The 19,591-nt window shown below is 47.9% G+C and overlaps 1 protein-coding gene and 1 long non-coding RNA gene across 16 annotated transcripts in view; one reads left to right on the forward strand and one right to left on the reverse strand.

Annotated features, from left to right (window-relative positions):
* Nucleotides 1-1,704: 1,704 nt before the first annotated feature.
* Nucleotides 1,705-16,569, reverse strand: LOC140632381 (uncharacterized). The gene is made up of 2 exons (XR_012029935.1): nt 16,431-16,569; nt 1,705-2,276 (listed from the first exon to the last, which is right to left on the reverse strand). It is a non-coding gene; the product is annotated as an uncharacterized lncRNA (long non-coding RNA).
* The window catches only part of EBF1 (EBF transcription factor 1), a 393,004-nt gene continuing 382,924 nt past the window's right edge, over nt 9,512-19,591 (forward strand). For 8 of the 15 annotated variants that reach the window (XM_072824319.1, XM_072824323.1, XM_072824320.1 and 5 more), the window contains exons 1-3: nt 10,194-10,433; nt 17,023-17,141; nt 19,257-19,413. In XM_072824319.1, the coding sequence (XP_072680420.1) occupies nt 10,209-10,433; nt 17,023-17,141; nt 19,257-19,413 (501 nt within the window). In that variant the 5' untranslated portion in view covers nt 10,194-10,208. Of the gene's footprint in view, nt 9,542-10,193; nt 10,434-16,902; nt 17,142-19,256; nt 19,414-19,591 lie in introns of those variants that run through there. The other 7 variants (XM_072824331.1, XM_072824328.1, XM_072824332.1 and 4 more) reach the window with 2 other exon arrangements.

The following is a 19,591-nucleotide window of genomic DNA, read 5'->3' on the forward strand; positions in this document are numbered from 1 at the left end:
GTTTTGGCACTTCAGGGTTTTTTTTTTTTTCTTCTTTGGAGATGTAAAAAATATTTGAACTGGGGGACATCTGGGTGACTCAATGGTTGAGTGTCTGCCTTTGGTTTACGTCATGATCTCGGGGTCCTGGGATTGAGTCCCACATCAGGCTCACCACAGGGGTGAGCCTCCCTCTGTCTATGTCTCTGCCTCTCTCTTTCTCTGTGTCTCTCATGAATTAATTAAAAAACTTTAGAAATATATATATAAATATATAAATATTTATAATAATGTATTAAAATATATAAATATAAATATGTTTGAACCAGTGGCAGGGGTAGGGTAGGGTGTTGATCTGAATGACAGCTGCTATCAAACATGTCCATGATCTCTCCAGAACATAGTGAAATAGGAGTATGTAAATGCTTGTAAAGGAATATACACTATACACATAGCCATGGACTAGCACAAAAGAAAATGAAGAGAAAATGAAAATTCCAGGTATTTAAGAATATGGTTCAAGTCTTTACTAAACAACTGCTTGCATGTCTCAAGGCTGTATGATTTTCACAAATCTTTTTTTAAAAAGATTTTATTTATTTATTCATGAGAGACACACAGAGAGAGGCAGAGACATAGGCAGAGGGAGAAGCAGGCTCCCTGCAGAAAGCCTGATGCAGGACTCGATCCTAGGACCCCGGGATCACGCCCTGAGCCAAAGGCAGAGCTTAACTGCTGAGCCACCCAGGCATCCCATATTTTCACAAATCTTATATAAGAAGCTGAGCTTGGGGATCCCTGGGTGGCGCAGCGGTTTAGCGCTTGCCTTTGGCCCAGGACGTGATCCTGGAGACCCGGGATCAAATCCCACGTCGGGCTCCTGGTGCATGGAGCCTGCTTCTCCCTCTGCCTATGTCTCTGCCTCTCTCTCTCTCTGTGTGACTATCATAAATAAATAAAAATTAAAAAAAATTTAAAAGAAGCTGAGCTTATTCAGTCTTTTTAAGTGTTAACATATGTACTGAGGCTAAAATAGGTTCATTTGAACAGATGATTAGATTTGTGAATAGTAGCCTTTAAAGACACACAGAGAACCCACAATTGCTCTTATTGATTAGGAAATGAGGCTATATTTCATATTTGAAAAACATCAATGTTTTCTCATACATGCCCTGATACAAAGTTAATGCAATAGAATATTTTCATTAAAGTGGTTAAGAATAGGAGCACTTAGGTGGCTCAGTTGATTAAGCGTCTGGTTCTTGATTTCAAATCAGGTCATGATCTCAGGGTTGTGGGATAGGGCCCTGCATCAGGCTCCCCACTCAGTGGGGGGTCTGCTTGTTTCCCTCTCCCTCTGCCCCTGCCCTTGCCATCCCCACTCTTTCTTAAATAAATAAATCTTTTAAATGGTTTTTAAAAAAATCAAGACTAAGACTACTGTGAAGACTAAACATTTTTAAACCCAAATTATAAAATATTTGGGTCTGAAGATGTAAGTATATTGTTACATGTCCTCAGCTTATCTATTGTCAAGTTCAAATAATTGGGAGCAATAGTGTCAGCCTTTCTAATGATGTGGCCCACACATTTCAAAATCCAATCTCCATTCTGTTTTATAAGGTATGCTTTTCAAAGGGTACAGTCCAGTACACCAGAAAATATTTTCTTTTTCTTACTTATAAAACACACATGCTCATACCATTCAATTTTAGAGAACAAATACTGAATTGATTGTTCTTTATTTTTTACAAGAGAAGTTAAGAATAATGAGGTAAGAAGAATGGCCATAAAGTATATATCATAGAAAAGTTGTTTCCTCGTCTTGTGGTTTACATCAGCGGTGATGAAGTTGACATAGGGGATAGAGTGAATGTCGTGAGCATTTTCAGGGCCCCGGGCAGAGGTGTTTAGCAATGACAAGGGCTTCTTGCTTCAGATTGTGCAAGAAACCAGACAAATTCTACCCGTCTTGACTCCATAGCTTTCAGATGATCCACCTCAAATTCTAGAGACTTGAGGTTCTGAATGGCCCTTGAGTAGCTGACTCAAGTCATCTTGCCTGAGTTTTCCACATTGGCTTTGCCCATATACTCAGAGGGGAAAGTATATTTCTCTTCAGAGTCAGCACAGCAGAATGGTGAAGAGAGCAATGTGAGCTCCAGGGTGGTTGAGGATCAAATATTGACTTCACCACTTACTGCCTTTGGAACTTGGACAAGCTCCCCAATTTCTCTGTATCTCAGTTTCTTCATTCGCTCGTGGAGAATAATGACTATTTCCACTCCATAGATTTGCTGTGAGGAATAAATGAGATCATAAATGGAGAGAATTCAAACAGTCATTGGCATATAAGACATGCTCAACAAATGTTTGATATTAATATTCAGACTAGAGAAATATTTTGCACAGGTTTGGTTAACTCACCTGGGGAGAGTCATATTCTTGAGAGAGAGTTTTGAATATAGTTCAGAAATAATTAAATGCCTTCCTTGATTGAAATAGAAAGGCAATTAAGACAATGAAGCATTTTTCTCTGTATTATCTAGGACATATTTTTCTCATTTTCTTTGTGTAATGGGAAAATTTGAAACGCACACAGAATGGTGACAAATTACTCATCCTGAGGTTAATTGTTCCCCAACAAATACATTTCAAGTAAGGAAGGTGGATAAGATTCCAGAGGCTGCAGAATCCAACTTTTGATAGCATGATGTTTGGGACTCAGGCAGGCCTAGATATAGGATATTTCCAACATATGATTTTGGAAAAGTTTTTTAACCCCTCTGAGTCTCAGGCTCCCTGATTATAAATTAGGAGTAAAAATACCAAGCTGCAGGTTTGTAGGTGACCAGCATAGAGTGCCATTACATAGTAGCTGAGCAAAAACCCAAAGATGACTTTGCAACATGTTCCAGAGACTTAATGTAAGCGGGAGCAAATTGTTCTCAGAAAGCAAACCTATTAACCAAGCAAACTGTCTCCCAAATGTGTCTGGTTAACTGGAAGGGGGCACAAAACAATTCAGATATGCATCTAGGTACATTTAGGTGGTGAGATGGAGAGAGGTGACAGTGACAACTTGGAATCTCATAGATTGCATGATATGCATGCTCCAAGCAGACGATTATCTGATGGCATTTTATTTATCTCACTCACGTATTGGGAAGGTTCTATGACAAATGAGTAAGTGTGTTCTCAAAGGAATGTGGGGATGAAGAGGAAATCTATTATTTATAGAAAGCCATCTGTGTGATGGGGTATTATATCTGTTGGTCTAGAGTGAAATCTGGCACTGGGTCTGGTGCATGGAAGGTGAGGAGAAGCCGAAGAAAGTGGTAAACCACTCTTGGTAGGTGGTAGCACTCTTGGATTGCTAGGTGGCAGGTTTCATAAGCAAGGGAACTTCCATATGAGGCTCGTCTGGGGAGCTCACAAGACAAGTAAATCTCTGCATCCACCCACCTGAGCCTTAAAAGCTTATACAGAGGCCTTAATTGGGTTCAGTCACATACACAGTCCAGACGGTCTCAACAGCACATTGTTGTCTTAAGACTGCATCCTTGAAAACAGTTCCCATTGAGGGAATGTTGGGCAAAATGTACAGTCGAAGCACAGGAGAGGATGAGGATGAGGAGCTTCTGATTGCGTAGGGGCAACTGATAGGTCAACCTGAGGTCACATGAAGTTGAATACTCCAGCAGTATCGGAGGACTCAGTTAATGCTGAAATACCCTTAAATCTCAATGACTTTTCATAATAGAAGTTTATTTCTTGCTTGAATAAAGTTTATTACCCCATGCAGTCACTTAAGGACCAGATTCCTTCTACCTTGTGATCCTGACATATTCTAGAGTAGGGTCAGCCAACTATGGCTCATGGACCAAATTTGATCTAAAGTTTTGGTAAACCTTTTTTATTTTATTTTTTTGTAAATAAAGTTGTATGGGAACACAGCCATATTCATTGATCATGCATAACCTGTGCTTTGTAGCTGCTTTCACTCTAAGATGGCAGAGTGAAGTACTTGCAACAGGGATTCTATGGCTCATGAATCATAAAATATTGCCTATCAGGACCTTTACAGAAAACATTTGCTGAGCCTTGCTCTAGAGCATTGGACTCTTGTGTTGGATTTTCTGATTCAGCTCACAGAAGTAGGAGGAAGAGGCATGAAAGACTATGTGGGAGGTTTTTATGAACTATGGAAATGACTTCCATCAATCCCACCTACGTGTTTTTGGCCAGAACTCAGCCATATAGCCATAGTGGCTGCTAGGGAAGCTGAGAAATGAGGTCTAATGGTGGCCCTGAAGGAAAACACACAGCAATTCTGCACAGAATGGTACTGCTCTAGAGTCTTCCATTCACTCTGTCCTCTTTGTTCTTCAAAAGAACTGTTAAGTTCAGCTAAGTCATTACAAATAAGTTATTTAAAAAATTAAGCACCACCAGACTTACCTGAATAATTACCTTAAAACTGAGTGCTGACTCTAAATTTCTTTCTTTTTTTTTTTTTAAAGATTTTATTTATTCATGAGAGATACAGAGAGAGGCAGAGACATAGGCAGAGAGAGAAGCAGACTCCATGCACAGGTTCTGATGCAGGATTTGATCCCAGAACTCCGGGATCACATCCTGAGCAGAAGGCAAACGCTCAACCGCTAAGCCACCCAGGCATCCCTGACTCTAAATTTCCAAGCTCAAATTTTAGTTTGTGCTTATTGGTGCCAACAGTGATTCCTAACTGTCATAGGCTGGAAAAAAAAGGGACAGATCAGGACTCCTGGGGTGTGATCCCAAAGTCCGGGGATCGAGTCCCACATCTGGCTCCCTGCATGGAGCCTGCTTCTCCCTCTGCCTATATCTCTGCCTCTCTCTGTGTTTCTCTCATGAATAAATAAATAAAATCTTTTTTTTTTTTATTTAAAGGAACAGAGGTGGATTTGATACTGAAATGACTCCTTTAAGCTTTTCTTATACATATGAATTCAGGAACGCTTTGAGGTAGTTTACAGAAAAATAGAAAAGTGGTAGAAGAATTGAGACATTACACAGGGCATAATTATGTAGACAGGCCATTTTCAAAAGAACCTATTTTACCAAACTCAGAACCATGTTGATATTTAAGTGGCAATTTAGTTTCTACAAAATGTTATCCAGCGTTTTATAGTTTTCATTTATAAATCTTTGGTTTTGTGCAGTTTTTCTTTTTCATTAACTTTGTAATTTGATTTCACAGTTGTTCAAATGTTATCTGCATAAAGAATGTGTCCGTAGTTTTATACCTGTGCTTCTGTAAGATAGTAAAATTAATTTAAATAAAAACATGAGAGATCCAGAAGGTATTTTCATTCTAAAAGTTAATTGCATATAACTCAAATTTATAAGAGTCCACCCATGAGAGATAGCTCTCTTTTACAAAATATTTAAATTTGAATTAGGAAACTGTACCAGTCAGGACAGACTATGTAAAGCTGCAATAACAAACATGCCCCAAGTCCTAGTGGCTTAACCATTTATTTACATTAAATCTATTGCATATTGCTAAGGAATTCTGTTCATTGTGGTCATGACAGCAGGACCCAAACTGATGGAGCTACCCTCAGAAACCCTCTGTTTAGCAGAGCGAGTCCTCTGGGGGCGGTTCTCTCACCTTTAAGTAAATGCTGTGGCTCAAGTAAGTCAGGTGATCACACCTACCTTCAAGGAGAGGACTACAATCTTTCTGGGTGCCCAGAGAAGAGAGAAATCAGGAATTGGTTGACAGAAACAATGTCTGCATCTTCTGTAAAGGAGTGCCCTGTGGCCTGGTTTCAACCCTCTCTATTCCCCAGTAAAGTTGCAGACTGCTTTCTTAATTTCATAGGCAATGTGGCTCCTGGGCTATAGCCAAGCTTTGCTGCTGGTGAGCCACATGGCATGGGCAAATCTAAACCTCAGCTCCTCCTTGGTGAAATGGGGGAGAAATGTCAGTTGCATGGTTCCTTGAGAGGAATCAAAGCAATAACTGATGTGAAACCTCTTTGTCAGCTGTAAATTATTATCCAAATGAAGGTAACAGTATTGTTTCTGGCAATCAGTCATGCCACACTAAGGATAAGGAACAGATAGTAATGATTTCACCCTATAGCACTTGCCACACAATCAATATTTTATCACACAAGTTTCCTGAAAATTCACAAGAAATTTCCTTAGGTCAGATAATGAAAACTGAAAAGAATAATTCTCGAATAAAAGTAAATTTTCCCTCTTAGCTGGAAAGTGACAAAGCATTTTACATGGCCTCAAATCTATATGGCCCACTTTTCTACAAAATTGAGGTTGAAGAAAAAAAAGCACTATCTATCTTGCCCAAGAAACAGTTAAGTTAGCATCAGCATGAAAAAAAAATTTTAATGTCTGACAAAATAGTGCTGAGGATAGAAACACAAGACAATTCTTATACTGTAGCATCAACTCCTGAAACCGATATCACCTGAATATCTCAGAATTCCAGCTTAGTAGAACAGGATGGCATCCTGAACATAATCATGCCTCACACTTTTATTTTCCAGTTGAAGAAATTATGGTCTAAAAAAGTGAAATAACTTTCCCTAGGTCATGTTCCTGAAATATAAGTTGATTAGCCAAATATTTTTCACTTTCATCATCCTGAAGTTATGGAAATGAACACACCGAAGGAACAGATGTTTCTCTGTCCGCTCATACAATTGCTAATAAAATTTCTTCAAATCAGAGCTTATGGCCTACCCTTCACTGTGTATCTGCAGGCCGGCAAAGGGCCCCCTGGAAATTCCTGGGGAGGTCCAGCAATGATTCTGAGATTCCTTTTCAGTACTTCTAAAATTCAGTTGTCTTCCCCATTTCAGAGTTTTCTACATGATGTTTTGACCCACAGGAAATGTGTGAATTACATAAGAAAGTGAGATATAGGCTTCTAGTTGAATAAATTGCATTATCTGATTATTTAATTAGATATGGAAGTCTTTCACTCTAGGAGAAGAATTTTAACATTGTCAAGAGAAAGAAAGAAAGAAAGAAAGAAAGAAAGAAAGAAAGAAAGAAAGAAAGAAAGAAAGAAAGAAAGAAAAGAAAAAGAAAGAAAGAAAAGAAAAGAAAAGAAAAGAGAAGAGAAGAAAAAAGATGAGTTACCTTCCTAGGCATATTAGTCAGGAAAGGCTCAGTTATGCTGCCATAAAAAAAAAAAAATCTCTGGGACTTACAAAAGATTATTTCACATTCATGTTAAGTGTTCACTGTGGGCTAGAGGGGTTCTACTCCATGTTATCTTTGCAAAGAGTGGCAGGCTGAAGGAAACTCCATATGCCTGCAACCATGGCAAGGGGAAGGGGATTGGGTGAATTGCACATTGGTTCTTAAAGCTTTTACCTCTAAATAACACATATGACTGATGCCTCCTCATTTATCAAAACAAACCAGGTTTAGTATTTAATATTCTTCTAAATGCAGAAGAATCAGAATACTCTACTCTCACTATGCACCTGGAAGAAGGAAAGCCATAATTTTGGTGAGCATCTCTAGTGGCTACCATATTAAAAATAAAGAAGAAAAGAAAACAGAACAGACACGGCCCCCTCCCCAAACTGTGGGAAACAGTGTCTCGCTGTCAATATGACTCAAATCCCCAATCAAGGGTAATAAAATATCTGTCAGCTGTACAATAAAATCTCAACACATTAATTTGCTGCAGGTGAAGCTTCCTGAATTCATTTCTTCATCTGCAGAAAAGAGTATTGCATAGAATGGGAAGCAGGTACAAATGAACTAAAATAAATTGGGGTTGGGATAAAGTTTCTGGAAATGCATTGTGGGTCAGTGACATGGGGAGACACATTTATGCCTTTTGTGGATTTTATCAGACTCTTTTTGCTTATTTATAAGATAACTATACTGGTTAATAGTCTTTCTAAAATAATTTGTTAGTAAGAAAGTTATAACCTGACCAGACAGAAAAGTTCATTTTCACTTAAACTGCTGATAGTGGTAATTATTTAATGAATCATTTTAGAAAGAAACCCCAAACCTCTAAAACAGCCTTTTTGGGAAACATCTAATGTCTGGAATATGTTGAAACAACCCTCATTTGTTTTTTATTTGGGTACAATCATTTGCTTAGATACATATTTTTAAACCTTTAGTGTATTACTAGCAGCAAAGTGTTTCAAGTGGGGAAAACTCAAACCAGCTCAGAATGTCCCCTAAATTAAAAAATAGAGTTTTGTACTTTCCAGAATAATAAGCACTTTTATAGTGTTTCTTTAAATCTTTCTTGGTAAAAAGCTACAAAGCAGGAGGAAAGGGTGAGAGTCAAAGCCTGCTGATTTACTGTTTAATTATATCTTTCCCCCCTGCCCCTTAAAATTTTATAACAGAGCAGGGTTAACATTAACACCCCAACCACAATAAACTAAACATATTTTATTACATACTTTATGTCCAAGATGAAAATGAAGATATAATAGTGAGATAATTTTATGCAGAGGTATGGTGAATTCTGTGTGACTAGAGGTAAGTCAATTTTGTGTTCTGCACTTCAGTTTTTAAAACTATCCTTAATAAATATATGAATAGCCAACTTTTACTGAGTATTGATTACAGTACTAGGGCTTATATAAAATACCTCCCGTTTTTTCCTCATTTAATACAGCTAAACATATTTCTAAAAATGAGGAAATTGAGGATGAAGTGACTTGACCAAGGTTATCTAGCTCATTAGTAGTGGAATACCTTTTTGGGATAAATCATTGTGGTACCATTTCAATCAAGGTATCTGATAAGTGCAGTGTTTTTCTAGCTCAACTCTCCTGGAGAAGAAAAAAAATTATATTGGCCGTGGTACACTTATTCGTAAATATATCAATGCCCACTCTGTGCCTGGTCCTGTCTTAAAGCCTGTGGCTATAAAGCCGAGTAAGTCTGCAAGGCATAGAGGTTAAAAAAAGAGAGAGAGAGAGAGATTAAGACATATCAGACAGGCAGACTTGGGTTGGGCTCTGCAAAGCAACCTTAGACAGGAACGGTCTAGCCTCATCTGGAAACTGGGGAATTTATATTGATGTTTACTCCACAGTTATGCTGGGAAAATTAAGCGAGATAATGAGTAAAGTGGGTGGCATAGCACATTGCATTCATGAGATGCTCCTTAGAGCATCCTTAGTGCATTCGTTAACACCAGGTTTTATTGTTATTATCGTTGCTAAGACGCAGAAAATACTGTAGGTGAGCTCCCTGATCAGGGAGGGGAAAGAGATACTTGAACAAGATTTCCTGTCCAATGTGATAAGAGCACCAGAGAAATCAGGGACCGGCACGAATGACTGCACAGGCCGGGTTTGCAAAGGTTTCGTGAAGGAAGTGAACTTTGGGCTCGTGCTTTTAGAGACAGCAGAATTTCTCCAGGTGGACCGGGGGGTGGGCATTCTGGTCGTGTCCGGACGCGCTCAGCGAGGTGTGTTTGCGGAATCTCAGGGCTCCAGCGGAGTGGAACGTTCCAGTGCGGGGGAAAGAGGAGCGGCGAGAGCGAATGGAAAACCAACCGGTACTGGGAATCTGGGGGGGCTGCGCCGGGAAAGGCTCTGCCCCGGGAGGCAGCGACGGGAGGGAGGCTGGGGATCGCGAGGTGGCGCTGTGGCTCCATGTAAGGGAGGACTCGGCGGCGCGCGGGCGGCCTCCGAGAGGCGGGGAGGGCTGTGTCGGTGGCTGTGGCACCATCTTCATCAGCCACCAAGTCGTGACGGTGATGGAGATGATACAAACATAAGCAAATAACCCGGAAGCGGTCTCTTTCGGGACACACGGCATCAATAATCAGAAACTGTCCGCGAGGAACAATTAGGAGCTGGGAGCTGCCCAGCAGGGACCCCTGCGAGCGCGGTCCCGGTAATTGGCGCGCCCGGGTGGGAACCGGCCTCTCCAGCCCGCAGCCGGGCCGGGCGCTCACCCTCCGCGCCGGGCGCGCCCCGTGGAAGGCTCCCCGCTCCCCGCAGGCGCAAGGAGCAGCAGTGTCGCCTCCCGCCTTGGGGAGCCCGGTCCGCACACCTGCCTGCGCCTTTCCTTTCCTCTCACGGGACCTGAGATTTTGGGGACTTCTTGGCTAGGTTTCACATGCACACATGGACAAACGAACCACGTGTGAGCTCAGGCTCGCACAAAAGTGTACGATGCTCCTGCACACGTAGTGTTCCTCGACACGCACACCCACTCACATGTATGACACACGTCTCCACGTAACACATGCACCCACTCTACACAGGCTCACGTGTACTCACGCTTGCGTGCAACAATCCTGCTCGACCAAGTGCGCGCTCTCCCTGGCACACTCGCACTACCCAGGCCCACAAATATGCAGCCACTCTTTATACAAAGTTGCACGCTCACATCACCCTCATCTCGCATCTCGACGGCCGACAAAGACCTCGAAGGGTCGAACGGTGAGTAAATAACTAATGGAGTGTGCTTCAGAGAACATGCAAGTGCGAACTTTCTGTGACCCGGGCATCTCGAGCTCCTCTGCTAAACTTCCCTTTCCTTATCCTACCTTCCGGGAGCAAGTAGGCCTGCGTCTCCCTCCCTCCGCCAAAACCTCGCAGGCCTCAGTTTCTTCTTTTTGAGTCTGCACTACTGAAGAGATGCTAATTTCTAAGCAATCCGGTTGCTCCCTTCTCGATTCCTGGGCCCCCTTTCCGCAGCAGGGGCGGGGGCCCTTCGCTGATCCTACTCCAAGCAAGACTGTAGGAGGTTGGTGGGGGAAGGGCCAAGGGCGGGGTATGGGGCGCGCCCCAGGATAGCCTGGGATTAGGAGACCCTTTCCCGCGGTGTCCCCACTGTACTCCCCGGCTCAGTATAATTTTAGTTTTTCGCTGTCTACGGTCAGGCTAAGGCCACATGGTCTTCCTCTATTAAAGCGCATTCGCGGGTGTACAGATCTTTGCCCTCTGATGGGCGTCGCAGGCATCCCCGAAAAGTCTTGTTTAGTCAGGAGGAATTAGACGACTCTGCAGGCGCCAGGAGCTCTAAGACGTCAGCTGGGACTGGGAGAAGCGGCTGACTGGAGGTCACATAGCGCTCGCGGCAGGGCCAGGGCTGGGGTTAGCAGCACCCTGGTGTGCCCTGTCTGGGACTGCCCGGAGACACGCGTGCGGGTGTCTGCCCGAGGGGATGCGCTCCCAGGGTAGCACTGGAACTTTTCAGGACAGGTTTCCCCTCCTCCGTCCCTTCGGCTGCCTGCCCTCGGAAAGCAACCAGCGCCCAAGCTCCTTTGTCATGCGGGTTACCCGGGGGCTCGAGGGCCGTGGAGATCTGCCCTGGAGGCGGGGCGGGGTTGGCGGGGGGCGGGGGGGGGGGCAAGGGCGCACCAGGGCAAACTCCAGAGATAAAGTGCCACCGCGGCTGGGTGGCTGGTTTGGATCCTAGGCCAAGGGCACAGACTGGGGAAATCTGGGCTCGGCGTCTTTATTTGCAGTGAGGCTGGACAGGTGGTTTCTTTTCAAACATGAGACGTCAGTTTCCTCACCTGTAAAATGGGGGGTGGGGGTGGGATCTTACCTGCCTTCTTTGTCTTGTGGGAATTCAGTGAGTTTATGCCCGTAAAGCCTTCAACAAATGTTATCTATTATTATCTGGGGACCGCCCCAGGGGAAACCCGAGAGAGTCCGCAGGCTGGATCCGGGAAAGATTTGTTCGAGCTTCTCGCCCCAAACCCTTGTCCTAGCCGTCCGTGGGTGTCTTTGTTCCTCTCTAGGCTCAGTTTCCCTGTCTGCACTCGTGGGGAGACGCGGGCTCCCGGGGACTGGAGCTGTCCGTCTGGCTGGGCGAGCAAGCCCGGCCGCCTCTGCAGCACGGGGGGGTCTGTAAGAGGAATCGGGGTCCGCGGGAATGCCCCTTCCCCCTCTGCGGCTCGCCGGCGAAGGCCGGGGGCCTGGAGGCAGGACAGACGGATGGCCGGTGGCACCGCGGCCTGCTGCTCTCCGCCGCTCTCCCAGGGCAGCAGGGAAAGGTCTCCGAGGGTAGCGGCAGGTTCCGCGCGCGGGTGGCGGGGCCACTCCGGTCGGCCTCCGGCTGCGCCTCGGGAGCCCTGCAGGCTGCGCCCCGCTCAGCTCCTGCATTTCCCAGGGACCCGCGGCGCCACCACCCCGCGCCTTGCCCTCGGGCCGCCCGCGCTTTGGCCCCTGCCCACCCCCGCGGCCGCGAGCCCAGGCCGCCAGCCCACGCCTTCAGGGCGGCCGCACGCGGTGGAACTGCAGCCTCTGGCCTCCGTCGCCCCATCTTTCCCTTCCCCTTCTCCCCAGCCCCGAAGGAGGGGTCTTGTCTTCCGTCTCCCTCTAAGCCGACTCTGATTAGCCGCCGGGGGAAGGGGGGCATTTCCCGGGGCAGGCGGCCCTTCTGGGGGCGCGTCTTCGTAAGGAAAACAGACGGAGGGGATTTTCTAAGCGACAGGTCCCGAGTCTGGCCTCCTGGGGGCGGGCGAGCCGAGAAGATTCCCTCTTTCCCCGGGACGTCCCGCTAGTTCTAGCTCGGCGCTATTTATCTCCTTTCTACTCTGTTTTTTTTTTGGGGGGGGGGGGGGGTCGGGAGGGGGGAACGGGCACGCGTGTGTTCCCACCTGCACCTCCGGGAAGTTACTGGAGCAACTGATGCCCTCCGGGAAACGGAATGCTTTCCCCAGACTTCTGAGGCTTGGGACAGCCGAGAGTGAGAAGCTTCCAAAGTTCGAGGTGGAGGAGGGGTCTTGCCGCCGGGTCTGAGCTTCCTCCTGCGCGGGGAGACCCTGGGGCCTGCGGGGCCTGCCTACTGTTTGGCGCAATGGAGACGGAGGGGGTGGGCGCCAGCCCTCCCTTCGGAAGAAACCCTGAGAAGCTCAGCGGGACGCTTAACTCCAGAGGAAATATCAAGCCTTTCCAATCGCTTCCTCCACATAAAAATGCATCTTGCTGTACATTTTTCTTATGCACTGGTTCCCCCCACCCCCATGATTTTTTCCCCTCCCTAATTCTGCAGATCTGGACAAGGCCTGGAAATCTGCATTCCCCTCATCAGATTAGGCTGATGAGCAGGATTTGGGGATTACTGTTATAAGCCACTCTCAAGTCATAGCACAGGTATTCTGCAAAGGCTGGCCAGTGCTAGAGTACAGTATTTTTCTTTACAGGAGAAGTGAGGATGAAAAACTGAAAAGATGAAGTCGGTCTCAGTGTAACTTCACACTACCCCTCCACACACCTGCTTGGCCTTCTGGAGGTGATGCTAAGCTCACATGAGGGAAGATGAACAAGTGTTTAGGCAGTTTTTCAAAGTTTAAAGTTGCAATTGCTATTCAATATTCACCAGCAGAAATCCACAAAAACTTACTACTCTGCTGGCCGGGGTGTTGTTCCCAGTTTTCTATCACCCTCTCAGTCTTTTCTAGCTTCTTGTTAGCTTCCCACCTACTTAAACATCTATTACTGGGTGAGAAAGCCAGGTTCAAAGCACTAGGACACCCAGAGGAAAAGCTCTGAATACACTCTGGCTGATTAAATGACAGTTGCTCACTATCCCAGGTTGAGGTATCTGCTGCTTCTACAAGGCCAAAAGGAATCAGTGTGATCAGAATATTCCTGCCCTCTTTTGTTTTCCCTCCTTCTAGGGCCTGGGAGATGTGGAGATTGCCGCCCTCTTATTTAGTTTCTGGAGGTTACCTACGGGGCGGGGGGGCGGGGGGGGGGCGGGGCAGGAATCAGGCTGCTGAAGTCTTCTTTCTCTTGGCCAATTTCTGTTTTGGAACAGGCCCCTCAACAAACACATCACTGAGTGCAGAGTGCTCCTTAATTCTGTCCGACCCCCCTAGAAATCCATCTATTGTATGCTTCACACTGATCTTGATCCTCACAGTGGCTGTGTCTCTCCTTTCTCTGGCACCTTTGCTGCTCCCCTTTGGCAGTGATCTGACCCCCACCATAGTGTGTGTTGCCCATCACTGGGGTATGTAGTCGCCAGACTCAACTTGGAGTCCTGAATATAGATCACTGGCAGGTAAAATGGAGGCTCACGCAATTAAGGAGAGGGAGGCTTGAGTCTTTTGCTATGGCTATCTGGGGCTCATTGATGGAAGGGTACCCTCTGCTTCCTGGTTCCCCTTTCCTGAAGGATCCCCTCAGAGAAGGCAGGGGATGGTCCAGGCAGGGGTAGGGATTGGCTCTGGGGACTCTGGGCCTTGGGGGTTAAGCTTGGAGCTTTGGGAAGTTTTCAGCAGGCCCAGTTTCAATTATGCATTTAAAATCTATAGAGATGGAGAAGGTCCAACTCCCCCTTTCTCCTCCCCACAAACCTATAATCCTTCCAATCTCACCACCAACATAACCATCCTGAACACGTGCTGTGTGCCAGGAACTCTGGTAGACGCTATGGGGATCCTGTTGGTTGCAGACAGATCTCTTCAGGAGTGTCTTGGTGGAGATCAAATGAATTATTAATTATTACCAGGGACACAGTACCCAGTACATTAGCGATCCAAATTAAATGGTATGAGAGCTGGGCAGGCTTTATGCACAAAGATAAAGTAGTGTTTAAGCACAGTGGCCATGTACTCGCAAGCCTGAAATAGTCTTTTTTTTCCTGGTACAGGAATCAGGAAGTGGTTCTCACTTTCCTGCTCTGCCAAGAGCACAAAGTGAAATTCTTGCCTGTCTCCATCCACTCAACTTGGGCATGTGCACTGTTCCGTCACTGACCCCATGAGCTTCCTAAATCAAAGGGCCAAGGAAGGCCAGCAGAAAGGGGACCTGGATTTCTGGCAGAGAATTTCCCCCAAGGAGTCCTTAGCAGATTTGGCTGCAGTCACAGGGAGTTCCTTTGAGGGCAATGAAACAGAAGTTCACCATGTGCTTATTAGAGGTTACAACCTGCTAAAAAATGATGGGGCACATTACCCAGAAACTTCTAGCTATTTTGTTTGCTAGCCACAAGCATATATACAGAAAGGTCTGAGGTAGGAGATTATTTCCCCCTCCTTCTCTCCTATCCCCACTCCCCACCTTCTTAACTCAATCTCTCTCTTTCTGGACAACTGGCAGGAGCAGAAGTTGGGGAGGGGTGTTCAAGTCCCCCATTTTAACACAAAGGATGAGGAACAGAGAAATCCTACAACAAATAACCAACTAATCTGAGACGTTGTTGCTTTGGTAGTTATTCAAAAGAAAAAAAAAACCCATTTTGGGGTAGGGGGTAGGGGGGAGGGGTTGGGAGTTGAATCTGAATAAATTTTAAGACGCCTCCTGATACAACTCGAGTGACAGCATTCAGTCCACCGTTTACATATCCCGGAGATTACTCGAGATAAGTGAGCTTGTTGAGGATAATGCCTAATACCGCGGGCTCGAGGCTAGCGTCTGAGCGAGAACCATTTCCGAAGCCAAGCTACGGGCAGAGTCGGGGGTCCCCCTACTCTCTGGGGGCACCCACAGAGCCTCGCTTGCCGGGGCCCAGGGTCCACCCACCTCTCCCGGCGTGGAGACAAGCGCCCTCCGCGATCTCCCGCCCCGACATCGAGCACCCATTTTTCCACCCCACCACCCGCTCCTCAAAGCGAAGAGGTGGGCACCTGGGACGCGCGTCCTGCTTTTTCTGCCCGAGCTCTCCCGTCTCCTCCACTTTTGCCCCCGACGTCCCAGACCAGCGGAGCAGGACGCAGCCTCAGCCCCGGGAGGGCGCAGCCAGCGCACCGCGAGCGCGCTCAGGGCGTGGCGAGGATGCTACTCGGACCGCAACGACCAGGATGCAGACCCCAGCTCAGATCCCCGAGAAAAATATCGCCCTTCCCTTGCGTCTGTTTCCCCTCTCCAGCCCGGCTCTGCCCGACTCAGCCCAGCTCTGCCCCAGCACAGACGCCGGCGCTCAGCGATCCTGCGCTCGCCACTTTGCGAGGAACTTTGGCTAGCTCCCCTGCGCCACCCGGAGAGGGATGGTAATGAGGGAGCGTGGCCCGGCGCCGCGAGCCAGCCGGCTCTTTGCGCCCCGATTGGCTGCAGCGAGGCGGAAGGATGACGTTATGCAAATGAAGGGGCAGGCCTGCGAGGCGCGAGCCCCGCCTCCTCCCTTTGGGGTTAGTGTGCCTGTGTTTAGCTCTGGGGAGAGTCAAACTGGATTCCATAGGGAAAGCCTGCAAATCACTTCTATTTTAGCAAGGAGAAAACAGAATCTCCATCCGGCAGGGTCCACCCCTCTCTCTTTTTCCCCTCTCCTCTCTCTCTCTCTCTCTCTCTCTGTCCTTCCCCCCCCTTCCTCTTTCCCTCTCTCTCCCCCCTTCCCCCCACCCCACTCTCCCTCTCTGGTGTATCTGTCTACGGCAACCAGCGTCCTCCTCATCTATACGCACTGAAAGGAAAGAAACATCTTTGGTTGGGAGAGAAGGAGGAAAAAAAAAAAAGAGAGAGAGAGAGGAAAAAACTTGCCTGGTTGTGGAAAATGACACTTGAAGTAGCAAAGCCGGCAGCGCGAGTTGAGTCTATTGTTTCTTAAATTGCCATCAGGGCTTTTTTTTTTCTTCCTGCTTCTTCAAGTGAAGGGTACCTCTACAAAAGGAAACTCCAGCCCCTCCTGTCCTCCACCGGCCTGTGATCATTACAAAAAAAAAAAAAAAAAAAAAAAAAAAAGAAAAAAAAAAAAAAGAAAAAAAAAAAAGAAAAAAAAAAAGCACCCAAACCAAAAATTAACCAACCAAACAACCCCCAACAGCCAAGCATACATCTCTATTTTTTTATTTTGGTCTTTTCGTTGGATTTTCCCTTCTTTTTTTTTTTTTTCTCTCCTTTTTTTTTTTTCAGGTTATCGCTCAGTTTTGAGTGAAGGTTTACATTTTTAAAAAATTTGCTTTCCAGCCCGCCTTGATCTTCTAGCGCGAGTTCATCGTCTCAAAAAAAAAAAAAAAAAATCTCTGGCTGGCGTTTTTCTTTCCTTTTTTTTTTTTTTTTTTTTTTTTTTCAATATTTTCAAGGGGGAGGAGATTTTCCACAAGAAAAGGTTGTTTTCATGTTTGGGATTCAGGAAAGCATCCAACGGAGTGGAAGCAGCATGAAGGAAGAGCCGCTGGGCAGCGGCATGAACGCGGTGCGGACGTGGATGCAGGGCGCCGGGGTGCTGGACGCCAACACGGCGGCGCAGAGGTGGGTACCGCTCGGGGACCGCGGCCGGGGAGCGAGCCGCAAGCAGAGGAGCCGGGAAGCGGCGGCGGCGGCCGCTGCGGGCCGGGCCGCGCTCGGGAGTCCGCCGCTGCGCTCGGCTCGCCTCCGGGGCTCCGCGCTCCCCGGCCGCGCTGCCTCGGTCGCCTGCGGCCGGAGAGCCGCGAGCTGCCTGCGAGGAGTCCACGCTTTGCCGGCACTTTCTCCTGCTTCGCCTGTGACTGTTTTCATTTCGTTTTAAGCCAGAAGAGGCGTCTCACCAGCACGATGTTGGATATCTGTGTTTTTATGTGATTGCTCTTTCTTTCCTGGCTGGCTGTCTTCGCTTTCTTTTTCTTACTTTCTTTCCTCCTTTTCTTTTTTCTTTCTTTTCTTTTTTCTCTTTTCTATCTTTTTTCTTTCCTTTCCTTCCTTGTTTTCTTTTTCTTCCCTCCTTTCTAAACTTTTTTCCTTCTCTTCTTCTTTCTTTTCCTCCTTTCCTTTCCTTCCTTCCTCCTTCCATCCTACCTTTCTCCCTTTCTTTCTCCTTTTCTACTGCTTTCCTGTGTCTTTTCCTTTCCGTCCTCTCCTCTCTTCCTTCTTTCCACCCTCCCTTTCTTCATTCTTTCCTTCCCCTTCTTTCTTCACCCCTCCTTCCTCTCTTCTCCTTTCCTTACCTCTCTTTCTCTCCCCTTTTCTCTCTCCATGTGTCCCCAGAACCTTCTCTTAATTCCTCGGTCTGGTTCTCTGTCCCCCTCTGTCCCCCTCTCGCTAGCTTTCAGTTTTTCTCGGTCCACCGGTAGAACAGCAACTCCCAACTTTAATTCTGACATCCCCTAAAAGTCTTCTCCACCCTCTGTCACCGGTCCCTTCCAGCCCCTCTCCCACTCTCAGTTCCTGAGATGCTAGACTGTGTGGCCTGGAGGCACTGCCCTTGGAGATTGACGTGGGGGAACTTTTCTGGGCACTCTTATCACCCTTTCCGGGGACTCCTGGTCCCGAGTGAGAAATGGTCTTTTTTTTTTTTCCCCAGACCACCAGCTGGGCTTGAGGGAGTAGGAGATCTGGCGGCCCCTGGCCCTATCGGGCTCGGAGAGGGCGGAAGGGGAAAAAGGAAGATGACTAATTACCTCATCCTCATCTTCTCCGGGCAGGGGACAAGTGTCTGCAACACTGTTCCCATCCCCGCTGAGTACACGGATGGGGGTGGTTAGTAGTGAGAGTGAGTTGGGTAACTGGCCTGGGAGCGAAAGAGTGCGTGTGTGTGTGTGTGTGTGTGTGTGTGAGCGCGCCCTTGTGTTGAGCAGGTCGGGTTGTCAGTGGCCTCCCGGCGCCCCTGGCACCCGAGCCTCCAGGTCCCCCACGGGCGCGCTCCGTTGGCACCCCTGGTCCACAGGGTTTCTGGAATGAGTGTGTGGATTTCTGTGGAACAGCGAAACTTTGTCAGGATAGGTCTTTTAAAAACACCCCCAGCTCCCGGTTCCACAGCGACCACCCCTGACAGCTCTGAGCCCCCCCCCCCCAGATCCTTTTTCTCACTTGCTTTATTCGGGGAGGGGGCATGCGGTTTCCCGAGGCCGGGCGCCCGCGCTTGGCGGGGGCACACGAGGTTTCCTGGAGGCTGGCTGCGGCTTCAAGAAGCTGAGCCTGTTCCCCATCCATCCTCACCTGCCCTCGAAGCTGAGGCGGGAGGCTCGTGGGGGCGGCGGGGACCGATTCCCCTGCTCCCCTCCTTCCAGGTTGTGAAGGACCGGCTGTATGCCGCGAACGCGGGTTCACCGCATGCACCTCCACCTTTCTGCCTTCCCACGCAGCGCGCGTCAAGTCGGAGTAAACGCTTGCAGGGTTTTATCTCCTGCGCAAAACCCAAACAAAACTTTCGCGGCTCTTCCGCGAGTTGGGGGGCGCGCCCTGTGCTCGGCGGGAGGATTGGACACGCGGGAGCACGCATGTCCGCGGCCGGGTGGGCCCGGGGCGCCGGAGGGGGCGTGTAGGGCACCCACTGGGTGCTCTGGGGGTAGAGGAGGTTGGTGTTTGACGGGCCTCCCGTGTGTAAGGGGTGACAAAGGGTCGCGCGTCGGTGTCCCGCTTAGCCGTCTAACTCTGCGTCTTTGGCCGCAGCGGGGTGGGTCTGGCCCGGGCTCACTTTGAGAAGCAGCCGCCTTCCAATCTGCGGAAATCCAACTTCTTCCACTTCGTCCTGGCCCTCTACGACAGACAGGGCCAGCCCGTGGAGATCGAGAGGACAGCCTTTGTGGGGTTCGTGGAGAAGGAAAAAGTAAGTGGGCGCAGCGCCGCTGCCCCTCGCCCCCGGCCGGGGAGCAGGCCCAGCCGCTTCGGGAGGCGCGCTCCTCGGCGAGTGCAAAGCATCCATAACACACTCCTGAGCGGGGTCCCCCAAGCCACTTCCCGTCCTGGGCGAACCCGGGCTCCTCGTCCGTGAGGTTCTGCTCCCA

This window comes from Canis lupus, chromosome 4 (assembly GCF_048164855.1).
Source record: "Canis lupus baileyi chromosome 4, mCanLup2.hap1, whole genome shotgun sequence".
Classification (NCBI taxonomy): domain Eukaryota; kingdom Metazoa; phylum Chordata; class Mammalia; order Carnivora; family Canidae; genus Canis; species Canis lupus.